Source organism: Lampris incognitus, chromosome 9 (assembly GCF_029633865.1).
Source record: "Lampris incognitus isolate fLamInc1 chromosome 9, fLamInc1.hap2, whole genome shotgun sequence".
Lineage (NCBI taxonomy): Eukaryota > Metazoa > Chordata > Actinopteri > Lampriformes > Lampridae > Lampris > Lampris incognitus.
Genome location: NC_079219.1, coordinates 49,667,040 through 49,694,254, shown reverse-complemented (window position 1 = coordinate 49,694,254; position 27,215 = coordinate 49,667,040). Strand labels below are relative to the sequence as shown.

The 27,215-nt window shown below is 42.1% G+C and overlaps 1 protein-coding gene across 1 annotated transcript; it reads right to left on the bottom strand.

Annotated features, from left to right (window-relative positions):
• Nucleotides 1-803: 803 nt before the first annotated feature.
• On the bottom strand, nucleotides 804-27,215 carry il21r.1 (interleukin 21 receptor, tandem duplicate 1). The gene is made up of 9 exons (XM_056286762.1): nucleotides 27,141-27,215; nucleotides 26,732-26,840; nucleotides 24,538-24,725; nucleotides 23,678-23,814; nucleotides 22,945-23,046; nucleotides 17,997-18,168; nucleotides 17,212-17,296; nucleotides 15,676-15,757; nucleotides 804-3,019 (listed from the first exon to the last, which is right to left on the bottom strand). Exons 1-9 carry the CDS (start codon nucleotides 27,196-27,198, stop codon nucleotides 2,228-2,230), a joined length of 1,725 nt encoding a protein of 574 aa, XP_056142737.1. The 5' UTR covers nucleotides 27,199-27,215; the 3' UTR covers nucleotides 804-2,227.

Below are 27,215 nucleotides of genomic sequence, written 5' to 3'. Positions count from 1 at the left end.
AGCAAAACATGCTAACGTTTCAGCCTACGGCTACAGGCCTTCATCCCAGCATGAGTGTAACTAATGGCATGTGCTCTATATAGGGCTTCATAGTGGTCACATGATACAGCACATGAAATGGTCACATGACAGGTCAGCAAGGTCACATGCAAAGGTTACATGACACAGATCAGCAAAGGTCACATGACAGACCAATAAAAAGGTAAAAGGTTCCAACTTAGTGACCTTTGCTGATCTGTGTCATGTAACCTTTGCATGTGACCTTGCTGACCTGTCATGTGACCATGTAACCTTTGCATGTGACCTTGCTGACCTGTCATGTGACCATGTAACCTTTGCATATGACCTTGCTGACCTGTCATGTGACCATTTCATGTCCTGTATCATGTGACCACTATGAAGCCCTACATAGAGCACATGCCATTAGTTACACTCATGCTCTGATGAAGGCCTGTAGCAGTAGGCCGAAACGTTAGTATGTTTTGCTGGCCAAAATAAAATGGTGGAAATGAGGCACTGGCCCTGTCCTTTTTCAAATTGGTGAGTGCTACCCTACATCCTTGGATGTGGTTCTTCCAAGGTACATATACTTTGCTGATTGATATAATATGAAGTTTTGTGCAACAGTATTAGTTTAATGTCAGTTATCCCAAAAATATCTCCTTCTGCCTCACGACTATCTGTCCTTATTATGGTGTATCAGGTAAATGCTCCTCTTTCAGAATACTACACACAGTAATTTACTCATTAACTCCTTTCAAGGATACTTTATTACATGATTATTCTCAGTAAAGTTGCAGTTACATACTTTTTTTTAGAGACCTTAAAACATACAGGCTAAAAACACAAATAATGTAAAAATACATTTACAGTCACTATACATTGATGTGTACAGTGCTTTTGAAAACAAAGTGTTTTCCAAGAAATAAAAAAAACAGATAAACAAGGTGTCACAAGACAAGAAACGAGGACATCGATACGGCTCTGGATGGGACACGGTCAGATGGCAGCGATACACAAACCTCGGGTGAAGGGCGGGTCGCAGATGGGATCATGCAGATCACATTTTCTCACCAGAGTACCAAACATCTCGTGACGCTGGCCTGGATTAAGCAGGTACAGGTATTGATTGGACGGACGGATGGATTATTTGAGTTGACAGCCTAAACATCATATGAAAAAGATACTCTCCAGCAGTTTTTAAATTGCATGAAGTTTGGTCTTTGATACTCATAAACTACATAGGTAGTTTCCACTATACGGCCACCATCCACCCTTTTCTCCGTACCTGACATCCAGCTCCAGCTTGTCATCTACAGGTCAATGCAATGAATGGAGGACAAATCCACAATTCTTGAAATGAGGTTGGATGACTGTGAAAGTGAAACCTTCCTATGTGCTGCACGAGTGGTAAGTATACAATATAGACTTGAAAAAACAAACAAACCCCGAGCTATTCCTTTCACACTCACTTGGTCCACTTGAAATGAAAAAGCATCAAGACACCGTGTTGCTGGCATTGATGCGGGGGAAGATAATATCTTTATTGCAGAGATATGGATTGAAAGACCGTTTGAGACAAGTTATATCTATTATGTCCATCTTTCTACCGGTGGCAGGCAGAAAGCTGAGATGACACCGTGTTCTCCAGCGCACAGTATACAATGCAGCTGTATGTGAGTGGCTCTAGTGGTTTCTGATAACATTTTGCACTTGCAAGCAGTACGTGTGTGAACGTTTATCAGAACAGTGTATCTGGACTGAGCGGCGTGTTGCTGTAGGCAGAGATGGCGAAAGCAAGACTGTGAGATGAGGAAACTATACAAAGATGCAACAAGTTTCTGACAGCAGTTTTGCACCAGCTACAAACATACACAGTACTACATACTCTAGTGCTGCACACGTAGTACTGTATATACATTCCCATTGCTACATATATTGAACATGATGCCTTATTCTAAAGCCTGAAGCTCCAGTATTTATTGAATGTATAGTAGGTATATCACCACAGCTGTGAAGAGACCAGCCACAGCTTCATAGTAACAGTACAACCATGAGCAGGTGAAATATATATAAACTACCAACGTAGGTGGTTGGCAATTTCTATAACTTTAAGGAAAAGACTACTACAACCCCAAATTGTGTTTTTTTTTAGCAATTTTTTTTTGAAAGTTCAGTAATGGCCTCTCTTTTCACTCTTTTCACCTGAGAAAAAAGAATCAAGGAGTCAAAGTGTTGGTGGGTTCACTGAGTTGTCAGAGTCTTGCCACAGGGGTCCGTATATTATCCATTGCTTGACATAGTGTGAGCTCGAGTTCTCTTCCTGATTCACTAAAATGGAGTCATTTGGTGCCCCTGAGGTCACAGGACTACTGGCGTCTGACTCTCCAAACCCGCTGTCGATGGTGTCCAAGTCCACGCAGGGGTAGCCGTCCTCCAACTGCTCATTTGAAGCAAATGAATCAAGAGAGACCCGCTCTAGTTCAAGCGCATGACCATAATGAGGCTGACAGTCTATGTTTGAGACCGATATTTGATTTCCCTCCTGTGCAAGAAACCCATCCTGTAATTCTCTACCAGATAATTCATCATCTCTAGATATTCTCGGGGGAGCCCCCAAACTGGCCAAATCATAGCCTGCATCTCCGGGGCCTTCCGCATATGGACCAGAGGTTCCCTCATCTTGGCATCTTCTGAGGATGTTCATGAAGCTCTCTAATGCAGGCCTCTCCTCAGACTCCTCTTCCCCAGAGAGGGTGACCATATGGATGGAAATGTGTCCCGTGGAGTGGCCCTGCCAACTACCACCATCTTGGAAGTCAAAGAGGGAGACACTGTGAGGGTGGAAACTATCATGGGAAAGCGTGCGTTGTTCCCTGTCCTCCTCATTGTCCTGGCGATGGCTTTCCTTCTCAGTATTCCAGTGAAGCAGGACTTCCAGATTCCTCTCAGCTGTCACCTCGATGGGTCTGCCGATCCTCAGGACGTCATACTCACTAAAACCAGGCCTCACCCAGTCCTGCAGTAGACAAGATACACAACATGAAGGTGCAAATTGAATATTAACATTTGTTCATGAATGTTGACTGTCAGCTGGTGTTTACATCAGGGCTCTACAGCTGATAGATAGCTGCTTTGCTCTATATCGGAGAGTATATACCAATTCTGTTCATTGTCTACGCTGTATTGAACTATTATTTGCCTCTGAAGCGTGTGCAATATTCTCGATACGTTAGTGTCAGTCAAATGATCTTAATGCAATAATCTATATATACATTTCAGTTAATATACCCCCTTGCTGTGTCATCTGTACATAATTATTTTATATATTTACAGCGTCCTTACCCCCAACCCATGTGTATTGTATATGGTGGTTTACAAATTGTGTATCCTCTTTAGTATATTGTTTATGTTGTGTTTTGTAAGCGGGGACGAACTCCTTGCATGTGGAAACACACTTGGCAAATAAATCAGATTTTGATTCTCTATGTGTATAACATGCTGTCATGATTCCTCCACATTGCCCGTGTTGTCCTTGTAGGTCTACTTTCTGCACTAACACACATTTTTGTTAATTCATTGTACTTGCTATTTGAAGTGATGTTACTGGCAGTGATAACCACCAGCAAATGTGTCAGAGCAGAGGGTTCACTATTTCCTAATTCTCTTTATTGCTGCAACCCAACTGCCAAGCTGAATTACAGGTAACAAAGACCAAATTACTACACAAATACTAAAAATACTCCACTAGATAAAATTGCTTCATTTCTGACACATTTTGTTCCACTGAGTGAGCGTCATGTCTCCATGCTTTGATTCAGTTTTAACAGTATGGCGTGGTGACGTTACGTATTGTGCGCCTTTATTACACACCACTTTGAAGAAGTGGTGGTTGGGTTACCACAGAGCACATCCCCCTCTGTGTAAAAGACTTCACCAGCTCCGATTTCAAGAGGAAAATTACAGCAGGCAATAAAAGAGACACTACTTTTTCCATTCTACACTTCTGCATCGGGTACAGGTTGTCGCACACAAACACAATTTCAGTGCTCCAGAAGTAAAACGTTTGATATCAGTGGCATTTCGCTGATGTTCTAAATAATGATGATTTAAATATTTTCTATCTGAGATTTGAGACCCATGATTTTATTAAGGAGCTGGACTCTTTATCCCTCACTGAGTTTGTTGAGAACAGACCATGGATCGATTTAAAATATGTCCAGTATCTTCTTAAACATACATCTCTGTAAAGACAGCTATAGGGCCTGATGGGATTTCCCCTTTTCTCTTAAAAACTCATGCAGAAGCACTAACACCAGCATGGCACCCCATTCTTAGATATTCAGAAGGTTCCTGCTCTTTGGAAAAGCTCTGTAATTATTCCCATCCCTAACAAAGCCCTTCCAACTGACCTAAGAAAGCCCATCCAATGACTTTAGACCAGGTGCTCTTATGTCAGTTGTGATGAAGTGCCTTGAGAAATGCATGGTGTCTATGCTCAAATCAGATGTGGACAGCAAACTACACCCATTACAGTTTGCTTACAGACAGGGACGGAGTACGGATGATGGTATTACTGCCATTATGCACTTGGTTTTAAAACATCTTGAGGACAGTGGAGCTTATGCTCGGCTGCTTTTTATTGATTTTAGCTTCTGCTTTTAATGCTCTTCAGCCGTATCTTTTAATTCAGAAACCTAGACAGCTGGATGTCAACTCTTCAGCTATCAAGTGGTATCACTCATTTTTAACAAACAGAATTCAGCGGGTTAAGGTGAATAACAGTCTGTTTACTACTACTACTACTTTCAGCTGGTGCTGTTAGGGGTCGCCGCAGTGGATCATCCTTTTCCATTTCTTCCTGTCCTCAGCATCTTCCTCTGCCACACCAGCCACCTGCATGTCTGCCCTCACCACATCCATAAACCTCCTCTTTGGCCTTCCTCTTTTCCTGTTCCCTGGCAGCTCCATATTCAGCATCCTTCTCCCAATAACAGTCTGTCTCGGCTACAAACTATCAGTACTGGAGCTCCACAGGGCTCTGTCAGCTCACCTCTTCTTTTTACACTGAACACAAATGTGTGCTCATCCAGGCACTCACAAAACTACTTTATCAAATACTCAAGACGATTCTGCCCTGTTAAGCTTTATTTTATAGGCATGATGATACAAACATCTATCATGCAGAAGGGAGTTTGTTGGTTGATGAGTCACAAATGACCTAATTTCAAGTGTAGTAAAACTGACGCGATTATTTTTGATCCCAAAGAAGCTGGTGATCACACTCCAGTGGTTATACATAACCAGTCAATTACACAAGTTCAGTCCTATAAGTAGCTTGGTGTCAACACTGATAGCACTTCAACCTAGAATATTCATGTTGACTGGGTATGTTCTCGACTCCTCCACATAATGTATTTTTTATGTAGATTGTGTCTGTATGGAGTCGAACAAGGAATTGTGTTTTTGTTTCATCAAGCTGTTTTAGAAAGTATTATCAGGTATGGAATGACTGCATGGTTTGGGAAACTTCCTGTGTCATCAAAATCATCGTTATAACATTTAGTTCAGACTGTGATGGAAATCATCGGTTAGAAAGATCATTATAATCTTCAGTCTCTCTTTGACCAGTGCAAACCTAAACAGATAAAGAGAATCCCCTGTGGTCCACCCCATATTCTGCACTCTCAGCATGAGCTGTTACCATCAGGCAGACCATAAAGAGGTCAGCGGCGCAAACTGAATCAACTTAAGAACTCCTTTGTGCCTCTATCACTTGGAATTTTAAACAGTATCCTAAAATAAGCAGATATCCCAGGTTCTGTACCCCCCCCCCCCCCGATGTGTACTCTCTATGTCTTCTGTTTGTTGGTGTTGTGTGCCGATATGTGTTGATGGATCTAGCTTGTAGAGTCCAAGTCAAATTTCCCCATGGACAATATCTATCTATCGATCGATGGATCTATCTGATCTATGTTATGACAAAGAACGACAGCATATCTTAGCCTCATTAATTTCTCATCATTACAAATCAGTAGCAAGGAGAACACAAGGGACAGCCCTTCAACAATAACACTAGATTTAACAAGGGCTAATAGTAGAAATGCATGGTAGCACTATTATCATTTCATTTTGACTTTCACAGCTGGACCTACATTTTCTCTCTCTTTAACACAGCTGTATGTAGGTCAGCTCACATCCATGACAGTGAAAAGTCTTTTTTTTACAGCTAAGCTTTGTTTTTTCTGAATTAGTTTATGAACTTTTACATTCTGCAGCCAGTAGGTCGTAGGTATCCTTTTTTGTACAAGCCTGTGGGACACTGAGTGAGCTTCATCTCTCCATGCTTTGATTGATTTTGAACAGTATGATGTGGTGTGTGGTGCCATAACTTATTGCGCACCTTGATTGCACAACACTTTGAAGAGGTGCTAGTGGGTTTACCGCAGAGCACATCCCCCCTACGTTAAAGACTTCACCAGCCCCGTTTTCAAGAGGAAAAGTACAGCGGGAGAAAAAAGAGACACCACTTTTTTCCATCTTGCACTTTTGCGTCAGGTACTTGTTGTCACACATAAACACAATCTCAGTGCTCTAGAAGTAAAATGTTTAGAATCGATGGCGTTTCACTAATGTTCTCAAAAAGACCGACAGCATGGCTAAACCTTATTAATTTCTCATCATTACAAATCAGTAGTACGAGGGACCGTCCTTCAACAATAACACTAGATTTAACAAGGATAATAATGGAAATACATGCCAGGACTATTATAATTTCATTTTGACTTTCTCAACTGGACCTACACTTTCTCTAATTACAACACATCTGTATGTAGGTCAGCTCACATCCATGACGGTGAAACTCTTCTTCTTTTTTCTTTTACTGCTGGGCTTTTTTTTTTTTAAGATTATGAACTTTTACATTCTGCAGCCAGTAGGTAGTAGGTATCCTGTTTGTACAAGCCTATGGGACATTGATGTTCAGATAAGCATGCAAAGACACCACATCCTCAGATGAAGCTCTTCAGAACTGTATCAGTTCTGCTCATCGGAAAGAGAAAAAAAAACCCGCCGGTATCTCTACCACAGCCTGCTGTCCTGTCCCCTGTCACTGAGTCACATGATTACGGCCTACACAAGATTGCTCTGATAAGAATTTACAACATTCACTGTTCACCTTTTCTTTTTCTTTTTTTTTTTCTCTTCTTCTATCCACCCTCTCAGGCACAGACCAGCGGTTCCCCATCAGGTCCTCAGGTACAACCTGCACCACTGCTTTTCTATTCTGAAAGGCAACTGATAATTCACCCGATGATGAAATACCCGTCTGAGCAGCAAACAGCTGGGGGTAAATGAAGACCTAATTAGGAACTACTGGTATAGATTTAACTGAAGAAAAAAAACCTCAAAAAACATTTCCATCGTTGGCATGATCATGGATGAATACAATAGCCTGTTTTGTGATTTGTTAAGTACTGTTAAAAACTTAATTCTCTATTAATCTGGTACGAATTTGACCATTTACCCTGTATATGGTCTATAAAACACTACATTAACACTGATCTGTCACGTACAATAACGTGGCTCAATATATATTTAATTTAGCCAAAAGCAGGTCTGCAGTAAAAGGACCAGTTCTTACAGGGAGTGACGCTGGGGATGCCATATGAATATTCTGGTGGGGTATTTTATTATTTTCACATGTGAACACTTTCAGCAGACCCTTCCTCTCTAACTGAGACAAGTTTTTCCCTTTCTTTTTTTTCTTTTTTTTTTTTGGTGATTAAAGCAGCGCCCTCTGTTGGAATGTTTTATAACTTAATGAAAATCTCCATGTCATGCACTACTGTGGCACCGAGAGCTCAAGAATGGTCGAATTTACTCAATGGCAAGCAGCGCCCCCAGGAGGTTTAACCAGATATTCAATTAACCGGAATCTCATGGTTAGCATGATATTTAACCGGAATCTCATGGTCGGCATGATATTTAACCGGAATCTCATGGTTGGCATGATATTTAACTGGAATCGCATGGTTGGCATGAAATTTAACCGGAATCGCATGGTTGGCATGATATTTAACCGGAATCTCATGGTCGGCATGAAATTTAACCGGAATCGCATGGTCGGCATGAAATTTAACCGGAATCTCATGGTCGGCACGAAATTTAACCGGAATCGCATGGTCGGCATGATATTTAACCGGAATCTCATGGTCGGCATGATATTTAACCGGAATCTCATGGTCGGCATGAAATTTAACCGGAATCGCATGGTCGGCATGATATTTAACCGGAATCTCATGGTCGGCATGAAATTTAACCGGAATCGCATGGTTTGCATGATATTTAACCGGAATCTCATGGTCGGCATGAAATTTAACCGGAATCGCATGGTTGGCATGATATTTAACCGGAATCGCATGGTCGGCACGAAATTTAACCGGAATCGCATGGTCGGCATGAAATTTAACCGGAATCTCATGGTCGGCATGATATTTAACCGGAATCTCATGATCGGCATGATATTTAACCGGAATCGCATGGTCGGCATGATATTTAACCGGAATATCATGGTCGGCATGAAATTTAACCGGAATCTCATGGTCGGCATGATATTTAACCGGAATCTCATGATCGGCATGATATTTAACCGGAATCGCATGGTCGGCATGATATTTAACCGGAATCTCATGGTCGGCATGAAATTTAACCGGAATCTCATGGTCGGCATGATATTTAACCGGAATCTCATGGTCGGCATGATATTTAACCGGAATCTCATGGTCGGCATGATATTTAACCGGAATCTCATGGTCGGCATGATATTTAACCGGAATCGCATGGTCGGCATGATATTTAACCGGAATCTCATGGTTGGCATGATATTTAACCGGAATCGCATGGTCGGCATGATATTTAACCGGAATCTCATGGTCGGCATGAAATTTAACCGGAATCGCATGGTCGGCATGAAATTTAACCGGAATCTCATGGTCAGCATGATATTTAACCGGAATCTCATGGTCAGCATGATATTTAACCGGAATCTCATGGTCGGCATGACATTTAACCGGAATCGCATGGTTGGCATGATATTTAACCGGAATCTCATGGTTGGCATGATATTTAACCGGAATCTCATGGTCGGCATGAAATTTAACCGGAATCTCATGGTCAGCATGATATTTAACTGGAATCGCATGGTTGGCATGGTATAATCACTGTGCGAACTATACCATGGTTTTCGGGGAGCTCTCTTTTTTTCTTGCTTTTACAGGGTGGGGGGGTGGAGGGGGATGGGGGCTTGAGCGTGCCTCAAAGAGAGGACTGACTGTGACTCTTGTTGAAAAGAAATGCACATCTGCAAGCATGCAGGCCTACTTGCTTTGTGTCAGCACCACATCTCATCAAAACCAGCATCGCAGTATGATCCACTACGGCCCACTAAAGCAGAGCACACGGTACCATGCAGAGTGATGTGCTTTATTCTACAGTTTATATCAGAAGGCCCGGATAGGTCACACAGCAAGACACAAACGGATGAGCACTAAATCAGAAACAGCACACCAGGCTGCCCACAAGGGATCGAGTCCTCATCGACAACGGTTAAAGCTACCCATGCAGGGTCCCCAACTGGTTTTCCCCAAGGGCCAAATCATGTCACCTGTACCAAGCCAAGGGTCAAAATGTCTGAGTCCCCCCCTTTCCCATTGCACCAGCAAAAGTTGTTTTATGTGCAGATCTTCCATCCATCCATTATCTGAACCGCGTATGATAATAATAATAATATCAATAATAATGATAAATTAAACTTATATAGTGCTTTTCTAATACTCAAAGTTGCTTTACAATAAACTGGGCTTCTCCTGCTCTCAGGGTCACGAGGATGCTGGAGCCTATCCTATCCCAGCAGTCACTGGGCGGCAGGCGGGGAGACACCCTGGACAGGCCGCCAGTCCATCACAGGGCCCACACACACACACACACACACACACATGCAATTTATTTTATGTATTTACTCGTATTTTGTGTATTGAGTGTAAAGCACTGTGTGAGTGTTATTAATTAAAACGTTGCTTGCTTGCTGCTGTGGCAAGCCCGAGGCACTGGCTAAGCTGTGCACTGGAGAGTCTGTTTCTTCCTTGGTTTTTTATCGCGTTTGTTGAAGAAAACGATGACTCATATACGTACGTGGAGGGGGAAGTTGTGAGTAGGGGCATTGCAGTAGCTCTCATGTTTCTGAATCGAGCTTGGGGAACCACGTCGATCCAAAAGTCACTCACCCCAACATCCTTGTGTTGTGCTTTGAGCAAATCAGATGTCCCCACCTCCGAGACCTCCATCTTAAGAGCTGTCTCATCTATGAGAGTACCAGTATTTTGGCCTCTGAAGTCCACTGGCCATCAGCCAAAATGGAGAACGGCTGTCTCAGGGGGAGGAGGCTGTCCCCTGAGAGTTTAGGGGAGCTTTCAAATTGTTCCTTGAAGTTTTCTTCCAGCCTCGTCATGAAATCCTTCATGGCTGGATCCTCCCACATTTTGTTCTTCTCGCAATGCTCCAACAGACACAGAAAATCCAAGTTTCTCCCGTGAATGTCTCTCTCCAAAAGGTTCAGCTTTGACTGGAAAGCTTCCCCCACCATGTCTGCAACACTGTGGTTCTTGCCTTGTAATTGCAGATTAAGGTGATTTAGATGAGACATGATGTCACACACACAAACACACACAAAAACATGTGCCATCACCTTATTGTCACTTAAAAGCCTCTGATATTCTTGGGATTTTTGGCTCCGCAGTCCGAATAAAAATGAGAAAAGCTCATCGCGCAGGTCAACACCCTCTCCGACGCACGGCCTTTGCCCAGCCAGCGAACATCATTATGCAGCAGAAGACCCTCGTGCTCCGCTGGCGTTTCCTCCAGCAATGCTCTGGAGAGGCGATGTTGCAGACTAGATCTCTCGCGAATGAAATTAACCAGCCTCGTCACAGTCAGTGGCGCCCCCAAGGGGTGGCCAGGGGTGGCCATGGCCACCCTGATACTATCCCAGGCCCCCCCGCTGGCCCCCCCAGCCACGAGTCGCATATGCAGAATATGCTTCTGATTATGCAGAATATGCTTCTATCCGATATTTTCATTTTTCATTTCTGGACATTTACAATATGACAATGAATCGTTTAACATGTTACAATATATACAGATACATAACACATTAAAACAGAATTGTTGTGGAACTCAAAATGTTAACTGTACTGGTATTAGTCTATGTACATCAGCTATTTAGAAACATTAACTGTCAAAAAAACTAAGAAACAAAAGTATTTCAGTATGCGATTCCTTAACTCTCATACTGACAGTTTTCAACTAGCCTATGGGGTGGGGCGAGGTCAGAGTAAAGTAGCGCAGGTCGCACTTTATTTCACACATTATGACAGGTGCATTAATGCCAATGGGCCAGCACGGGCGAGACATTTGGCTCTCGCGGGCCGGTCCTGGCCCATCCAGCCATTATCCAAGCCGCTTTATCCGAATCCTTTATCCTATCCCAGCAGTCACTGGGACCTGGCCCGCGGACCGCTTATTGGGGTTCAGGGCCTTGAGGTGACCGGATAAGGATGGGTGAAATTCGGGACAGGGGAGTTGGGGGTGGGTGGGCGGGGTCACGTGGTGATGGTGGGCGTGGCCTCTGACTCATTTTATGCAATGTCATCGAACAGTAACAGTAAAACGTGTCAAAACAACACTAAAATGTGTTCTTTTTGTTCGTGAACATGAAGTCAACTGTCTGTCATTAGGAAAAGGGAACAATGGCCGTGTTGTATGACACAGTGTGCTATGTTACTGTAACCGATGTTATGTCACTGTAGCGAGTTCGAGGGGGCCACGCAACCCCAGAAACTGCCGCGGCCGGGAAGCGAACCCAAATGCTATCTTCATGTACACTAGAAAACAAAAAGGGGGAAAGAGCACGCATAATATAACAACATACAACACACAATATAACAACAAGCAGTGTTTCATGTTTTATCAGGCCGTAACTAATCAAAACTCGGGTTTAGTCTAATTTTCGGGAAAAGCGACAAGATTCGGGACAACTGCTCGTAATTCGGGACGTCTTGTCACCCTGCATCACATACAGATGATGACAATAATCTCCCTGTACAGTTAAGGCATCAGAGGCGAGGGTCACGCATCAACACACCAGCCTGTAACAACACACACATGCATGGTAAGTACCAACTGAAATAGGCCAGGCGGCCTACAAGGCACCCGGTCCTCACCAGCATTCCCCACATATACTACAATACAGCGCTAACAGTGAGTAATACAGTTAATAAACCTTTTTCACCGCAGCCATTTCACCATGAAATAGTAGGTATACACAGGTGTTACTAATATTAAATTAGACATTAATGAAGAATCTGTTCTATTTAGGTACAGAGCCTTAATTACTGTGATTAGTAACACCTCACCCACTATTTCATGTCAAAATGGCTGCCGTGAAAAAGGTCTGTTGGGAATGGCCTTAACACAGAAGCGACCCCAGAGGCCTCTGGCTTTGGTTGCTCTTCAGAGTCAGTTGGATTACTTTTTTTTTGTAATCCAAAGTTTGCAAGTAAGCTTGCTTGTTTTCTATTTGACCTATCTGTATGCTGACGACAAAACGGAGAAATTATTAATAATGGCGATTCGGCACGCAGACTGAGTGGGACTAAGAAAGGTTTTTTTCCCCTGATCTTTGAGTTAAAGTGACTTATCGTGCTGCCATGCTTCGATGGTGATGGCAAGAATAGCATGCATGCATGCCGGTATCTTTAAATGAATGAATTAGTGATGAATCACCCTCATCATGCATCAATAATAGCTCAATTTTATGCATGATCCATGCTGATGAAGATACAAAAAATAAAAATGCACAGCAAATGCATGCATTGCTCCCCTATTGGTGAACATTCAAAAATTTAAGAATATTCTTGAACCACTGATGACAACCACATGGGACAGAAACAACATGGAGTCCCAACAACCAGCGATTAACGCACCTCATGTTCTGCATCAAATGCTTCGCAGCTGGACAAATTTCCCCCATATAGGCTAGAAATAGACTCTGGAGACTGCATATAGTACCTTTTCAGACCTGCTCCCACAGTTAAACCGGGCTTTTCAGACCCCAGAAAGTTGAGTCAGACTGAAGAGGCGTCCAGATGAACTGATTCAACTTTCTGTGACTGCCTTACCTGGGTTATTGAGCACGCATAAAGACAGGCTTTTTAGACTTTGTCATTGATCAATTTAGTACTAACATGTATTTCAGAGCCTTCAGGCAGGTCATGAGGTAGTGGCAGAATGCTGACTTAGTCCCTTACTGAACAGCTCAGCAGTCAACCAGCAACCCTGGAAGGCGAACACTCACCCTGTCTATCAGACAAACTAAGAATTCACCAATCAGCCTGGATATCCCTGCCCTGAAGACACACCGTCGCACCGGAGTACAAGTTGCACTCAGCAACAAATGTGTTTTTTTAAGGAAAAAAAAACATATAAATGGCTATGATATATAAGTTGCATTTATACAGGTACAGCAGTGATGTGCAGGTCAGAGTTTTTTAATACCCACACCCATCTGACCCATTATGAGAGCCAGTCTGCCTCGCCCGACCACTAAAATATGCGTTAATTAACCACCTGAACCTGACCCGCAAACCTCCAAATTTAGCCCAGGCTAGCAAAGTGAGAAGTGTTGCATTATTTTGTTTTTGGGCTGTTTGCCCAGCATAATAGCTTTGCCCAGCTAACCACTGGGCACAGTGGCCCGGTGGTTAGCACTGTCGCCTCACAGCAATAAGGCCCTGGGTTCGAACCCCGAGGTTGTCCAACCTCGGGGATGATCCCAGGTCGTCCTGTGTGGAGTTTGCATGTCCTCCCTGTGTCTGCGGTGGGCTTTCTCCGGGTGCTCCGGTTTCCCCCACCATCAAAAAGACATTGATGTTAGGGTTAATACTCCTGTCTGCCCCTGAGCAAGGCATGGCAAGATGAACTGGAGTTGGTCCCCGGTCGCTGCACTAGCGGCTGCCCACTGCTCCTAGCTACACAGCTAGGATGGGTTAAATGCAGAAGAACAAATTACCCCACGGGGATTAATAAAAGTAGTAAAAAATAAAAATAAAAATTGCACATTGTCAATATTTTAGAGACCCCCCCCCCCAAAAAAATCACAAATCATATTTTTTAGGGGAGCTTATATGTTATGAAGGGGAGCCAAGCTCTCCCTGGCTCCCCTGTCGATTGCCCCCTGGATATAATTAAGCATTATTTATAACCGCAGACGAACTAAGATATGTGGGTGACAAAAAGTTGATAAAAGCAATTATGAAACTCAGTCTCTAACTTTCCTCTCCAGTTTTCCACCTATCAAGCTTCCTAAAGGGTCAACATTATGATCGCGGTCATTTCCTTACAGGGGATAAACTACATGAAGTGATCCGTTTCTAAACAGCATATCCCGTCCTGAGCACCACAGGTCCAGACAGATGTGGGTGGCAGACCCTTCCAGTAAAACCAACTGAATCTCAATGTGTTTTATTGAGAGGTTCAGTCTCCATCTGATTTTATCACTTTACCAGTTCTGGCTACTGAAGTCCTCTTTGTTTCTGACTTTTAGTTTTCTTTTTAAAATTATCTTTTTTCCCTTTTTTTATATTTTAATTCATTTTAAATGTCTTTTTATCCATCCATCCATCCATTATCCGAACCGCTTATCCCGCTCTCAGGGTCGCGGGGATGCTGGAGCCTATCCCAGCAGCCACTGGGCGGCAGGCGGGGAGACACCCTGGACAGGCCGCCAGGCCATCTTATTCTGCATTTCTTGTGTTATGCATCGACACTTATTCTGTTTTTCTGTCTGCTGGAGAATGTAACGTGACTGTAAAGCCCTCTGGGAATGAATTGTTGGACTGATTTACAACTATAAAAATACAATTTTTAAGAAACACTCAAGTTTTGGGGAACTGAACTGTACACCTAAATGGATAATAGTAAGTCACCAACCTTTTAAAATCAATGACTTTAAAGACAAGCTAGCACACTTTCTCTCAGGAAGCTGATGCAATACACTGGATTTCCCATCTACAGTGTTCAGTAAACCTGCGACTCACACGAGACCGCGTTCCTGCATCTCAAATGATCCAGACAAGGAGTTATATCGGCTGGGGTGGGGGAAAAGGGAACCTTTTGTTTAGAAACACAAATATTCACTGGTAAAGCATGTAAAGAATAGAAACCTTACCCAAAAAAAAAAGTGACACCTTCTCTCCATTTCAGGGAGAGACATTTTACCCACTGAAACACCAAAGCTGTGAATCAAAATCAGCCGAGCTGGGGTATTTTCCAGTGGGTAAGAATATGTCTGGCTGTGATGCACACTGATCTCAAGCACAAATATTTTCTGAAAAGTGTGATGGCGGGTGATGAAAAGACGCTTGAAGCCCCTACACACTGAGTCATTTATCAACATGTTCGCCCTCATCTGTGTAGTGAAGGGAAAGTCCTGCCCAGCCAGACTCCAGCAAGGACCAGGTGTGCTGAAAGGGAAGCCCCATCGTGGACCACATCTGCTGGACGACCATAGAAGTTACACATTAAATCCCCCATTTGGTTTTATTTTTGTTCTTTTCTTACCTTGAAATTCCCTCCATAGGTGCTGTACAGGGGTTTGAAAAACCCATCTGGTTTAGGGATGTATGTGATCTTCAACCAGCACCTGAGGAGAGATTAAAAAAAAAGAAAAGAGGCTTTTGGGTCATGATTTTGCACAACTATTAAAATGTACTTCACATCAATGGACATTACATGATTTTTCTGCTTATTGTGATATAAAGTCATAGTAAATCACCACTAACTTTTGCAAAGATTAGCATGAAAAATGAATGATCAAACATGTATGTGACTTATGGAGATGGAGGTGTGTGGGGAAGTGGAATTTCTTTTGCAGAAAAATGTAAAACCTCATTTTACTTGACAAAATATACTTGTTTGATACTCAGTCCCTCTTTCCAAGTAACGCTTGTTCCGCTGTTGTCCGATAATAAAAATCATCTTTAGATTTGGTAAAAGTAAACATCAGACAGCAGATTAGTAGAGAGTTTGGATATTTTCTGTCCCTAGTCAATGTTCTCGGTTTTCTGATACTGATGCTTTGCATCATGACTTCCTATGTCTGCTAGCCTTTTGCATTGTACATGGTGCCTCTGCAGAGTGTGTAAAGCCGTGGTTTCTCTCTATGTGGGAGGCGATGCCAGGAAAGTGTGAACTAATGCAGTGAGAGGTTTATCTTATCATTTACAGGAAGGGAAAGCAGAGGTGTAGTTGGATTGTCTCAATCAACGTGCACTAAATTAGTCTCTTCTGCAAGCAAAATATGAGGATGAAAACATTGCAAATCACTACAAGGGTTTACCCAGGTAACTTGGAAGGTAAAAGTCACCCTGGATCAAGAGCAATGCAAGTTTGTTGTATTATATTGTTGGACAGTTTAGTGACTTTGTTAACACGGGCAAGTCCACCCCAGAGCCAGAAACAAGAGGGCCCACAACTCTGCGAATTGAGTGTCTGTGATCACCCCCCACCCCCCCAAAAAAAACAAAAACAAAAACAGGGGTGCGTTGGCTTCACAGTTTACATAGAGATGGAAAAACGCTATTTGAAAGTACGATCAGATTGCTTTATTTGGCTCTGCTGTTAAAAATTGGTTCTATACTGTATTCTGACTCCTGCTCGGATGGGCAGAATAATATACCAACACTGCAAGGGTTAAGGGTACTTCCCATTGAGGTCATCCATGCCAAAACTAAGAGTCTGAATAAAATTGTCAGCTCTCGTGGTATTACTGTAAGACACTTAGAGTCCACAAAATGAAGGTCGATTCAATGTTCATGTCATGTTCTGTTTTACTGTCATGTTCGAGAGAAAGACTACCTCCAGCTAAGGTGGTGGAGGTAGAACAACATAATTTGAGAGAAGACACTTGCACACCCTTAGCTCCATTCAGTTTTCATGTTTATCAGCGCATATGTGTCATACAAGTTAGATTAAAGTCTCATCACCAAATCAGGGAAGAACATGATTTGGTCTCCTAGAGATTTCCCTTCAGTGTGCAGAGAGGCACGTCTCCTGAGCATTCTTGAAAAAAGGCAACATGAGGCGAATGATACTCACGGCTTAAGGAAGCGATGTATGAAGAGGTACATGGAATAGGGGAGAAGAAGGAGGAGAGCAAGAGACCACCAGACTGCACCATCGTCTGTGAAACATATGATGATAAGAACAGCTGAAAGTGAAAACACACTCCACATCACTCCTGCCAGCGTTAGCTGTTTGCTGCTGTGGAGATGATTTAGGATATTGATCAAGTTTCAGTTCAGTAAAATTCTTCCAGTTGAGGCTTTAACATTATGACAATACAATGAAAGCACATTATAACAGATGTTCTTGGTGGTGAACTGACACTCCATGGCAGCTAAAATGTCATGGAATCAAATCGTGACCTTTGTTGCACACCCACCCCTCTATAGCCTTTCTGCCAAATGTCAGTAACTTCAGTGTTTTATGACGAAAGACTATGTGAAAGTAAAAGTAATACCTCAAAATAACGCTAGCAATGCACATTCAAAAATATAGTACCTGGTGAGCACATAGCAAACCACAACATATGGCACACGATACTGAGAGAGATAGTGTGATAGAGCAAATGAGGGATTTAGGAGCAAAAGACAGATTAATGGGGAACTGCTAATCAGTACCCATCAACCAATCAATCAACAAACTAACAAAACTTTACTAACACAACACATTTCATACATCGAAATGCAAGGCTCTTTAAATGAAGTGAAACTGCACAGATACTAATGGTAAAAGAAGAAAACGGACTCCATCTATGAATCCATCTCTGATGTTATAACGGCACAGCCTCAAATGTATGAATATAGTACCTTTACACTCACGTTTCATTGTCCTACATTCTGTCGCCGCGCTCCATTCACTCCATGGTCCTTTGTACATGGCCTCAGGACAGAACGAGGCCTGGACATCCACAAAGTACTTAGTGTTTGGCTGCAGTTTAATTAAACTGATCTGTAGATTTGTCTGGTCCACTAAAAAGCAATAATCTGGATCCTGTCAACAATAGAATGAATTAAGAAAAAGAAGAAAATGATCAATCAATCAATCAATCAAATCTTACTTTATTCAGACACATGGTCCATATAAAAAAAAACAATAAAAATACAACACAGGATGACAACACAAAAATATAGCTAAAACAGCAGCTCACAAGTCCACAGTGACTAAAAGCTTTACAGACATTGGTTCCAATGTGTCCAGAAACAAGAGGAGTACCTGGAGTCACTTTGCGTAGGCTCAGTTAAAACCATTATGATTACATTTTTTGAATCAAGTAGTCGACACATAAATTTATAGATAAAATTCCTCAACACAGCATGAAAAGTGGGAACATTACTAGTCACAAATATATGACTTGCACTTGTCCAACTTGGCAGCTTGAGCAAGATTCTGAATGCATCATTATATGCTACCCGCAGCTTCCTCATTTTTGCCTTACTATAAGTTCACCACAAGTGGGCTGTATAGAGTGGAGTACAGTGGGCCCTAAAAAGAGCAGTTTTAACCTCATCTGTACACATATGACATTTGTTTGCCAGCATATTGGTTTGTGCATACAGTTTGCAACACTGGCGCTGCACATCATCGTCATCACATAGATCATTCCCGATGATGTGACCCAAATATCTTACCTTGTTCACCACATTTAGTGCTTGGTCTGCCACGAAGAATGAAGGAAAATTTTGCTTCTGATCATCCTTGGTTTTAGCAATCATGACAACACTCTTTTTAGAGTTAAATGTGATGTTATGCTGCACACCATAACTTGAGCAGACTCTGAGCAGTTGCTGTAAGCCAGCACTATAAGGGGACAGTATGACTAAGTCATCAGCATACATCAGATGGTTGATAAGACTATCCCCCACCATACGGCCAGTCTTACACACTTTTAACTTTTTAGAAAGATATCCATATACAAATTGAAGGGAACAGGTGACAGTATTCAGATTCAGACAACTTTATTTATCCCAGAAGGGCAATTCAACCTTGTCGGACCCCACTGGTCACCAAGAAGGCGGAAGATATACATTTACCTCATCTAACTTGCATGGTTCGATATGAATACCAAAAGTGCAAGATCCTTATCAAATAAGAGGGGACTCCCTGCTCTTATTGAGAAGCATTCAAATGGGTGTGAGTAAAAAGAAAATGAACTGATGGTTTAAGAAATCCCTCTGGTCCCCTATAAACCTGCTCACTTAAAGTGTTGATCCTTATTTAATTTTTTTTTCAGTTTTGGTGGATTTGGTATCATCTGGTGGTCACAATTGTTTGTTTTCATACAGCAAGACAGAGTTTCATTCAAAACGGATGTGATCCTGAGCACGCGGAAAGCGTTCACACACAGATCACAATTTTCGGCAGTCAAAGATTTTGGTAACACCGGCAGGATGATGCAGCGGTAGCATATGTATGTATTTTAAAGAAAGAAGACTGATCAATGATGTCATCTGACACAGTAACACCAAGTAACATATCAATCCATATAAAACATTCATTTTTTGGGGGGGGGATTTTCCCCCCTTTTTCACCCCAATTGTATCCGGCCAATTACCCCACTTTTCCGAGCTGTCCCGGTCGTTGCCCCCACCCCCTCTGTCGGTCCGGGGAGGGCTGCAGACTACTACAAGCCTCCTCCAACACATGTGGAATCGCCGGCCGCTTCTTTTCACCTGACAGTGAGGAGTTTCACTGGGGGGACGTAGCGCGTGAGAGGATCACGTCCCCCCCCCCAAAAAAAAACAAAAAACAGGTGCCAGTGCAGCGACCGGGACACATACCCACATCCGGCTTCCCACCTGCAGACACAGCCAATAATGTCTGTAGGGACACTCGACCAAGCCGTAGGTCATAGCGAACCAACGATCCCCATGTTGGTAGGGAACAGTATAGACCGCTACACTACCGGGATGCCCTCAAACATTTAATTTTGAGTAGTGACTGGCTTTCCTTTAGGCAACTACGAAACAAGTGTTCAGTGGTGATTAAGAGAACCAAGTCTGCATTTTATCTGTCTGTTACCTCTTAAAACCTGAATAATCCCAGGATATTTTGGAAAACTATTAAGTCTTTGTCTGCTAATAGTATTTCATGATTTATTGCTTTATGTTGTGAAAAACGCTCATGCTGTGTAAGATCAAACTGAAATGCTGAACTGTTTAACTAGCATTTTGTATCATCAGGCTCTTTGTTTGACTCGGCCTCTTCTCCAGCAGTACAACCTTCTTTAGATGAACCTCTGAATGGGGGGGGGGGACTTTTGCTGATTACCTTTTTGAGTTCAGGAAGTATATGATGCTCTTTTAGCTCTAGACCCTAAGATGCCTGCAGTCCTGATACGCTTGACCCCAGTTACTCAAAACTGGCTGCTGACTTCATCCCTGAACTGACAATTTATCTTTTTAATCTCAGTCTTGAATGAAATTAAATCCCTATATGCAAATCAGCATATATTCTCCCACTCTTAAAGGGGGGAGACCCAACTGTTCTGAACAATTATTGGCCTATATCAATGCTTTCCCTATTGGCCAAAGTTTTAGAAATCTTGGTTAGTGCTCAGCTTACAGTTCCTAAACGCTAACACCATCCATCTTGACCTCAGTCCAGTCGGGTTTAAGAAAAAACAAAACAAAAACAAAAACATAGTATTGTCTCATTGAAAGTAATCAGTGATATTACTAGGGCCCTAAATAAAAAGCTTCACTGTTTTGTTGGTTTCATCAGAACGCCACCTCCAGCACACACTGGGGCGGTTTGCAGCTGAGTGTGAAATGGCCGGGATGAGAGTCAGCACCTCCAAGTCTGAGGCCATGGTTCTCTACCGGAAAATGGTGGATTGCTCCCTCTTGGTTGGGGATGAGCTGTTGCCTCAATTGAAGGAGTTCAAGTATCTCGGGGTCTTGTTCACGAGTGAGGGTAAGATGGAGCGGGAGATTGACAGGCGGATTGGTGCAGCATCAGCAGTAATGCGGACGTTGTACCAGACCATTGTGGTTCAGAAGGAGCTGAGCTGGAAGGCAAAGCTCTCAATTTACCAGTCAATCTTCATTCCAACCCTCACCTATTGTCATGAGCTTTGAGTAGAGACTGAAAGGGTGAGATCGCGGATATAAGCAGCTGAAATGAGTTTCCTCTGTAGGGTGGCTGGGCTCAGCCTTAGAGATAGGGGGAGGAGCTCGGGCATCCTGAGGGAGCTCGGAGTAGAGCCGCTGCTCCTTTGCATCGAAAGGAGTCAGTTGAGGTGGTTCAGGTATCTGATTAGGATGCCTCCTGGGCGCTTTCCTTTAGAGGTTTACTGGGCACGGACAACTAGGAGGAGACCCCAGGGTAGACCCAGAACTCGCTGGGGGGACTACATGTCCAATCTGGCCTGGGAACGCCTTGGGATCCCCCAGGAGGAGCTGGAGGGTGTTGCTGGGGAGCGGGACATCTGGAGTGCCCTACTTAGCTTGCTGCCACCGCGACCTGACCCCGGAGAAGCGGCTGATGAATGAATGAATGAATGAATGAATGAATGTGTATCCCTTATATATAGACCTGTGTAAAGCATTGATACAGTAGACTGCACTATCCTGAAGGAGAGATTAGTTAATAAAGGGCTCTCTGAACAGGCAGTGACTTGTTTTGCAAACTATCATTCAGACAGAACTCAACGTACCCAGTTCAATTGTCTTACCGCCACCTTGCTATCTGTGTGCACAGGAGTGTCCCAGGGGTCTGTCCTTGGGCCTCTTTTATTTAATATCTATATCAATAATCTGGGATGAAATGTTCTAAATGTTAATCTTAATTTTTACGATGATGACAATGGTGATTTACTGTTGTGCCTCAACACTTGCTTCTGCTTATGTGAAGTTAGAGTCTGCCTTTATTACTGTGCAACAAAGTGTATGCTTATTGAAACTTGTCCTTAATGCAAGAAAAACAAAGCTAATGGTTTTCTCTAAGGCAAAGAAAACGCCTTTTGTCTTACTGAAAATTATCACCCTCCAGGGTCATGAGATTAAGAAAGCTGATCCTTTCAAATACCTTGGTATTTTAATAGATGAGTCCTTGTCCTTTATGGAACATATTAAGCAACTAACCACAAAACTGAAAATTAAACTTGGTTTTTATTTTAGGGTGAAGTTTTTTATTCTTCCTTCGAGGCTAGGAGAAGGCTTGTTTCTGCAACCTTTATGCCTGCCTTAGATTTGAGAATCCTTTTGTATTCACATGCATCTGCCAAATTTCTTTAGTCAGCTGACTGTGTCTATCATGGTGCGTTGAGGTTTATCACAAATTCAAAGGCTCAGACTCATCACTACACACTTTATTCCTGAGTTGGCTGGCCTGCACTAAACACGTATAGGTGTAGCCACTCGTATATTTTTATCTATAAGGCAATTCTTGGCCTTTTGCCTACTTATTTGTATAGTGATGCATCTAGGAGCACTGCTGGAGGGCTTTCCCTGTGCTCCCAGGACCTTGTTCTACTGTCCACTGAAAATGGAAAGAACGATTTTAGCTACTTTGCCCCTTCTTCTTGGAACTGTCTCCAAAGGGAGCTAAAATTGGTCAACCTTGTGTTCCTAAATCATTTCAAATTAAGCTTGAAAAACAGAGACAGACTCTATGTCCTGCCTTTATTTTTTTCACTGTAAATGCATATATCGATACCCTGTTTTTCATTTATGATATAGTGCACTGTTTTGTTTTTGTTGTAACTTTGTCTACTGTTGGCCAGGGTTCTCTTGTATAAGAGATCTTTAATCTCAGTGAGTTTCTTACCTGGTTAAATAAAGGTTGAATAATCCATCCATTAGCCAAACCGCTTATCCTGCTGTCAGGGTCGTGGGGATGCCGGAGCCTATCGCAACAGTCATTGGGTGGCTGAATAGGGGTTAAAAAACATAGATATAATTATATGCTGGATAATGCTTAGCTTTGTATTTTAGTGCCTAATGATAGCTCTTCCGCATTCGACATGTAAGTTCCTTCTTTTCCTCTTCTTCTTTTCCTTTTAAATCAGACACAACCCATTTCACATGAGGGTGACATCACATCTGAATACTTGGCAGGAATGGCAGAGTCCAATGAAAAATAGCTTACAGAGCAACAATTACACAACACTAATACACTGAATGGATATTACTGTGAAAATGCCAGTGGGAAAAGTTATCGAATATGGTGTACATGGCTCCCCAGAAACCCCAAGCCGTGCCTACATCAGCACTCTAAAATGTCTGTCTTAAAGGAGCAGCAGCCCCTGGTGGATCTACCCTCAAATGTGTATCACCACAGTCTCATCAATATACAAAGAGATTATGTCTTTGTCTAAATTCCTTTTTCTAAATCTCTAAATTCTAATCCTTCTTTTCCTGTGGGATGGTGATTATGTCCAGTTAAACAATATAAAACAGTATGTTTTATATTGTTTTATATACTCTCAAAATGACTCATAGTAAAGAAACTCTTGATGAAATGTTTGTGTTCGGTTAAATCAGTTTTGTCTTTCATTTACCCTTGGGATGTCCTTGTGCACAGTAAGCCGGACCCTGTACCTCAGGCACTCATCCAGGTTATTGTCCATGTCCCAGGTGATGTTCATGAACTCACTGTTGTTGGTCACTTTCACGTTGGTCGGCTTCAGAAGCGTCACTGTAAAAGTAAAGGGCCATTGTGGAACATCATGACACCAGAAATGGATGTAGCTAAGCCGTCCTGCACACCATACCTGATTTGATTACTTGCATATAACTCTTGATGTTTGCCGAAACCTGGGGAGATTTCCAAATGCTTAGGGGTAAGATAAGTTATGAGAACTAAGGGTCTCAATCACACACAAAAGTATAGTGGATTAACGTCTGATGTGGTTTCATGTGATTTGTTTTTCTGTTCACATCAGAGTGTTTAAACCAATCATAAAACATGTCTGTAAGCACTATTTGGTTGATACCTGCTATGCACAATAAATGAGATAACATTTTGTAATGTTTAGATGAATGACTATATAGCAGGGCTAACAGTCGACACAATAGTTGTTTCAGCAATATTCATGAATAACACACAAATGCACTGGAATGACATATAAGAAAATGTACACAAGTCCAGTATTGTTTTTAATAACAGTCAGTATGATTTATCTCCTGATGCATCTTTTTTTTAATAACAGTCAGTATGGTTTATCTTCTGATGCATCTGGACACATCATCGGTGATGTAACGCCATTTCAAATCAATAGTCTTAATTAGTCTTTTTGAGAAATTAGATGTTGCTGTTTACTATGACGGTTGTCTTCCTCTGTGCTGTTGTCTCATCTGTTCAGCACAAGTGATGCGTATAGAAAGGTCAAATCAGGTAACTAGCAAGATATTGACTTACCCATATCACTCAGTGCCCAGCTGTATGACTCATTCACATTCGTTCTGACTTGACCGCCCCAGTGTTTAACTCTTGCAGTGCAGTTGGTTCCAATGGAAGCGAATTCATTAAAACGGTCCGGGTACATTAGACACCAGGACTGTGGTGGTTTAATTTCACAGCTGCCATAAGTCTCCTCTTCAAAATCCCTTCAGGAGACATACAGGTATTCCGGTCAGTGTCAGTAATGCTCTCCAATGTCAGTATAGATGCCCTGGGTCTACACAGGGGAGCTTTTAGGGCATTTCTCAGGTGGTTAAGCACACCAACAGCTAGTCATACCATGACTAACATGCTGTGCCCCAGAAGGCCTCAGACTTCCCTTATTACCAAAAGCGCATTGACATGTGCATTATGTTAAGCAACACAAAGGATGAGCAAAGCCCAGGCCTGTTTATTCATTATTTATTTATTTATTTATTTGTGTATTTGTTTATTTATTTATTTTCCCTCATGTTTCCCTGAAGAGAGAGCCAAACAATACAGACATGGGTCTCTCCCATAGGTATCAGTAGGGTGTGGCAATACTGACAAAATCAAATATCACAATATTTTCAACTGAATACCTCAATATCAATAATGTGAGGATATTTTGGGGGGAAGACAGCTGGTGCTTTCATCATTTTTTTTTAATACAGGAGAAAATACAGGGAAATCCTCATTAGTAATGTGGATATGAGGACCAAACAGAAAAAAGGCATCCGTTGCTCATTTCACTCAGGTAAACCAGACAAACATTCAGTAAACTGTGTCACTTTACTGTAATTCAGCCTTTAAGACCAGGGAATGACAACATGTAGGTTACACCACCGTATTACAATAACTAAAATCCCAGACTGTGTCTAGTCACCATGTCTATTACCATATCTAAGTTTCAGTATATCCTTCTGAAAGACAAGTGACACGTCACAATTTCTGAGAAGAAAACTCGTGATGTGACCTCAAATGCCTGTTCTCTCTGTTTTAACACGTTCTTTTGTAACTGTTATTGTGTTTTTTATTCTTCCTTTGTGTGCTATAAATCTCTTTAATCTTATGTTTGCGGAAGGAGTGAATGTTCTGTTTTGCTTTCTGGTACGTTTCATGGAGAAGTGGACATAGGATGAGATGTTTACTGTTGTAGTAACACTGAGCAATTCTGGGGAACTCCCAACTTGAAAATGACTTCAGCAATAAGCAACAGAGTGAGCCACAAGGTCCAAACTATTACCATCAGGGGGGTCACTTGCTAAAAGTTCAGCTCCGTGGACATGGTTGACTATGCCAATCAGAAGTGTCTAAAAAAAGTTTCCTTGTGGAATTTAAAAAACTATCTACGTAAAAAAAAAATACTAATACCAATATACCAATACCTGTTGGCTCTGTACCAACATTTCATTGGGTACTAAAAAATAGTTATGGGACTATCAATTGCTTGTTTCTTTTTTGTTTTGTTTTGTTCTTTTTAATGAGAGGCACATGCATTATCTAGTCCATCATCACTCCATCATCTGCTCATTGATGAGATCTGTATTCCATCATCATCCTCATCCCCATTATGCACTCTTTACAGTAGGCTGAAGTTTCGTAAGAACGCTCAATAAGAACAAGGTAAAACAGCACTCAGTGCATATCGGGATTCTGTAATATGCCAGGTTTGCAAGTAAAACAGGTTATTAGAGTTGGAGAAAATGTAGGGAGTGATGTGATTTGATCGTCCAGGATTTGATGGGCTTGTGCAAAACCTTTTATGATATTACTGGTTGAAACGTTGCATCACAAAGTTTGCAGTCATTAGAACTTGGCTCTAATTACCTTAACCAAGAAGGAGTTAAGGTGATTAGATTTTGATGCAAAACAAGTAAAAAAAACTGAGTAAACAAATTTTTGGGGTAAAAAACTTGAGTAAACAATTTTTTTTTTGCACAAGTTGTTGAAAAGGGGCATAATGAGCAAACAAGGTGAAGCCATCAAGTTTCATTTCACATTGTCTTTAAGATGTTCTCTAATTATTGCGGAAACTGGAACAGCAACCAATCATCCTTTCAGTGCTCTTGGGGGATTTTCATCAGCATGGTTGGACACTAAATGTGACCAGTCCTCATGTTGTGTGGCATAATGTACATGTAAAGCACAGCATCCAAAAGAGAGGTGTGATGCTGTGCAGAATTTGTACCTGAGTTTGGCTTCTAGCAGAACAGGAAACAGAGGGAGGGAGCCGGGACAGGAACAGTTCAGTGACGTTGCATAGTCTGTCGTGCAGGTGACATTGCAGAAAGCAGCCACTGGCGTCACAAAGGAAATGGAGGTCAGTCTGAGAAGTTTCTATCTACCATTTTCAGGCGTCATTCTGTGCAAATTTTCCCTGTCTATTTCAATGGCTGTTGTGTCTTTAGTTCAACAAGTGTGCCTATTAAGAAAAAACTTTTTTTTCTGAAAGACAAGCTGTCTAAGGAGCAGGATCAAGACAGACATACATGTCGTAGACAACTTAAAACTGTATAAAAATGCAAATTTTAAGTCTACGTTCAACTGATATTTAAATAAATGTAAATGTAAGTAAAATCTATAAGACGCAAGCCTACCGTAGTGACTCAGGAAAGTGAGGTCCAACAGCAATAATGTGACAAATTTAACAGCCATGGGGCAAGAAACTTTTC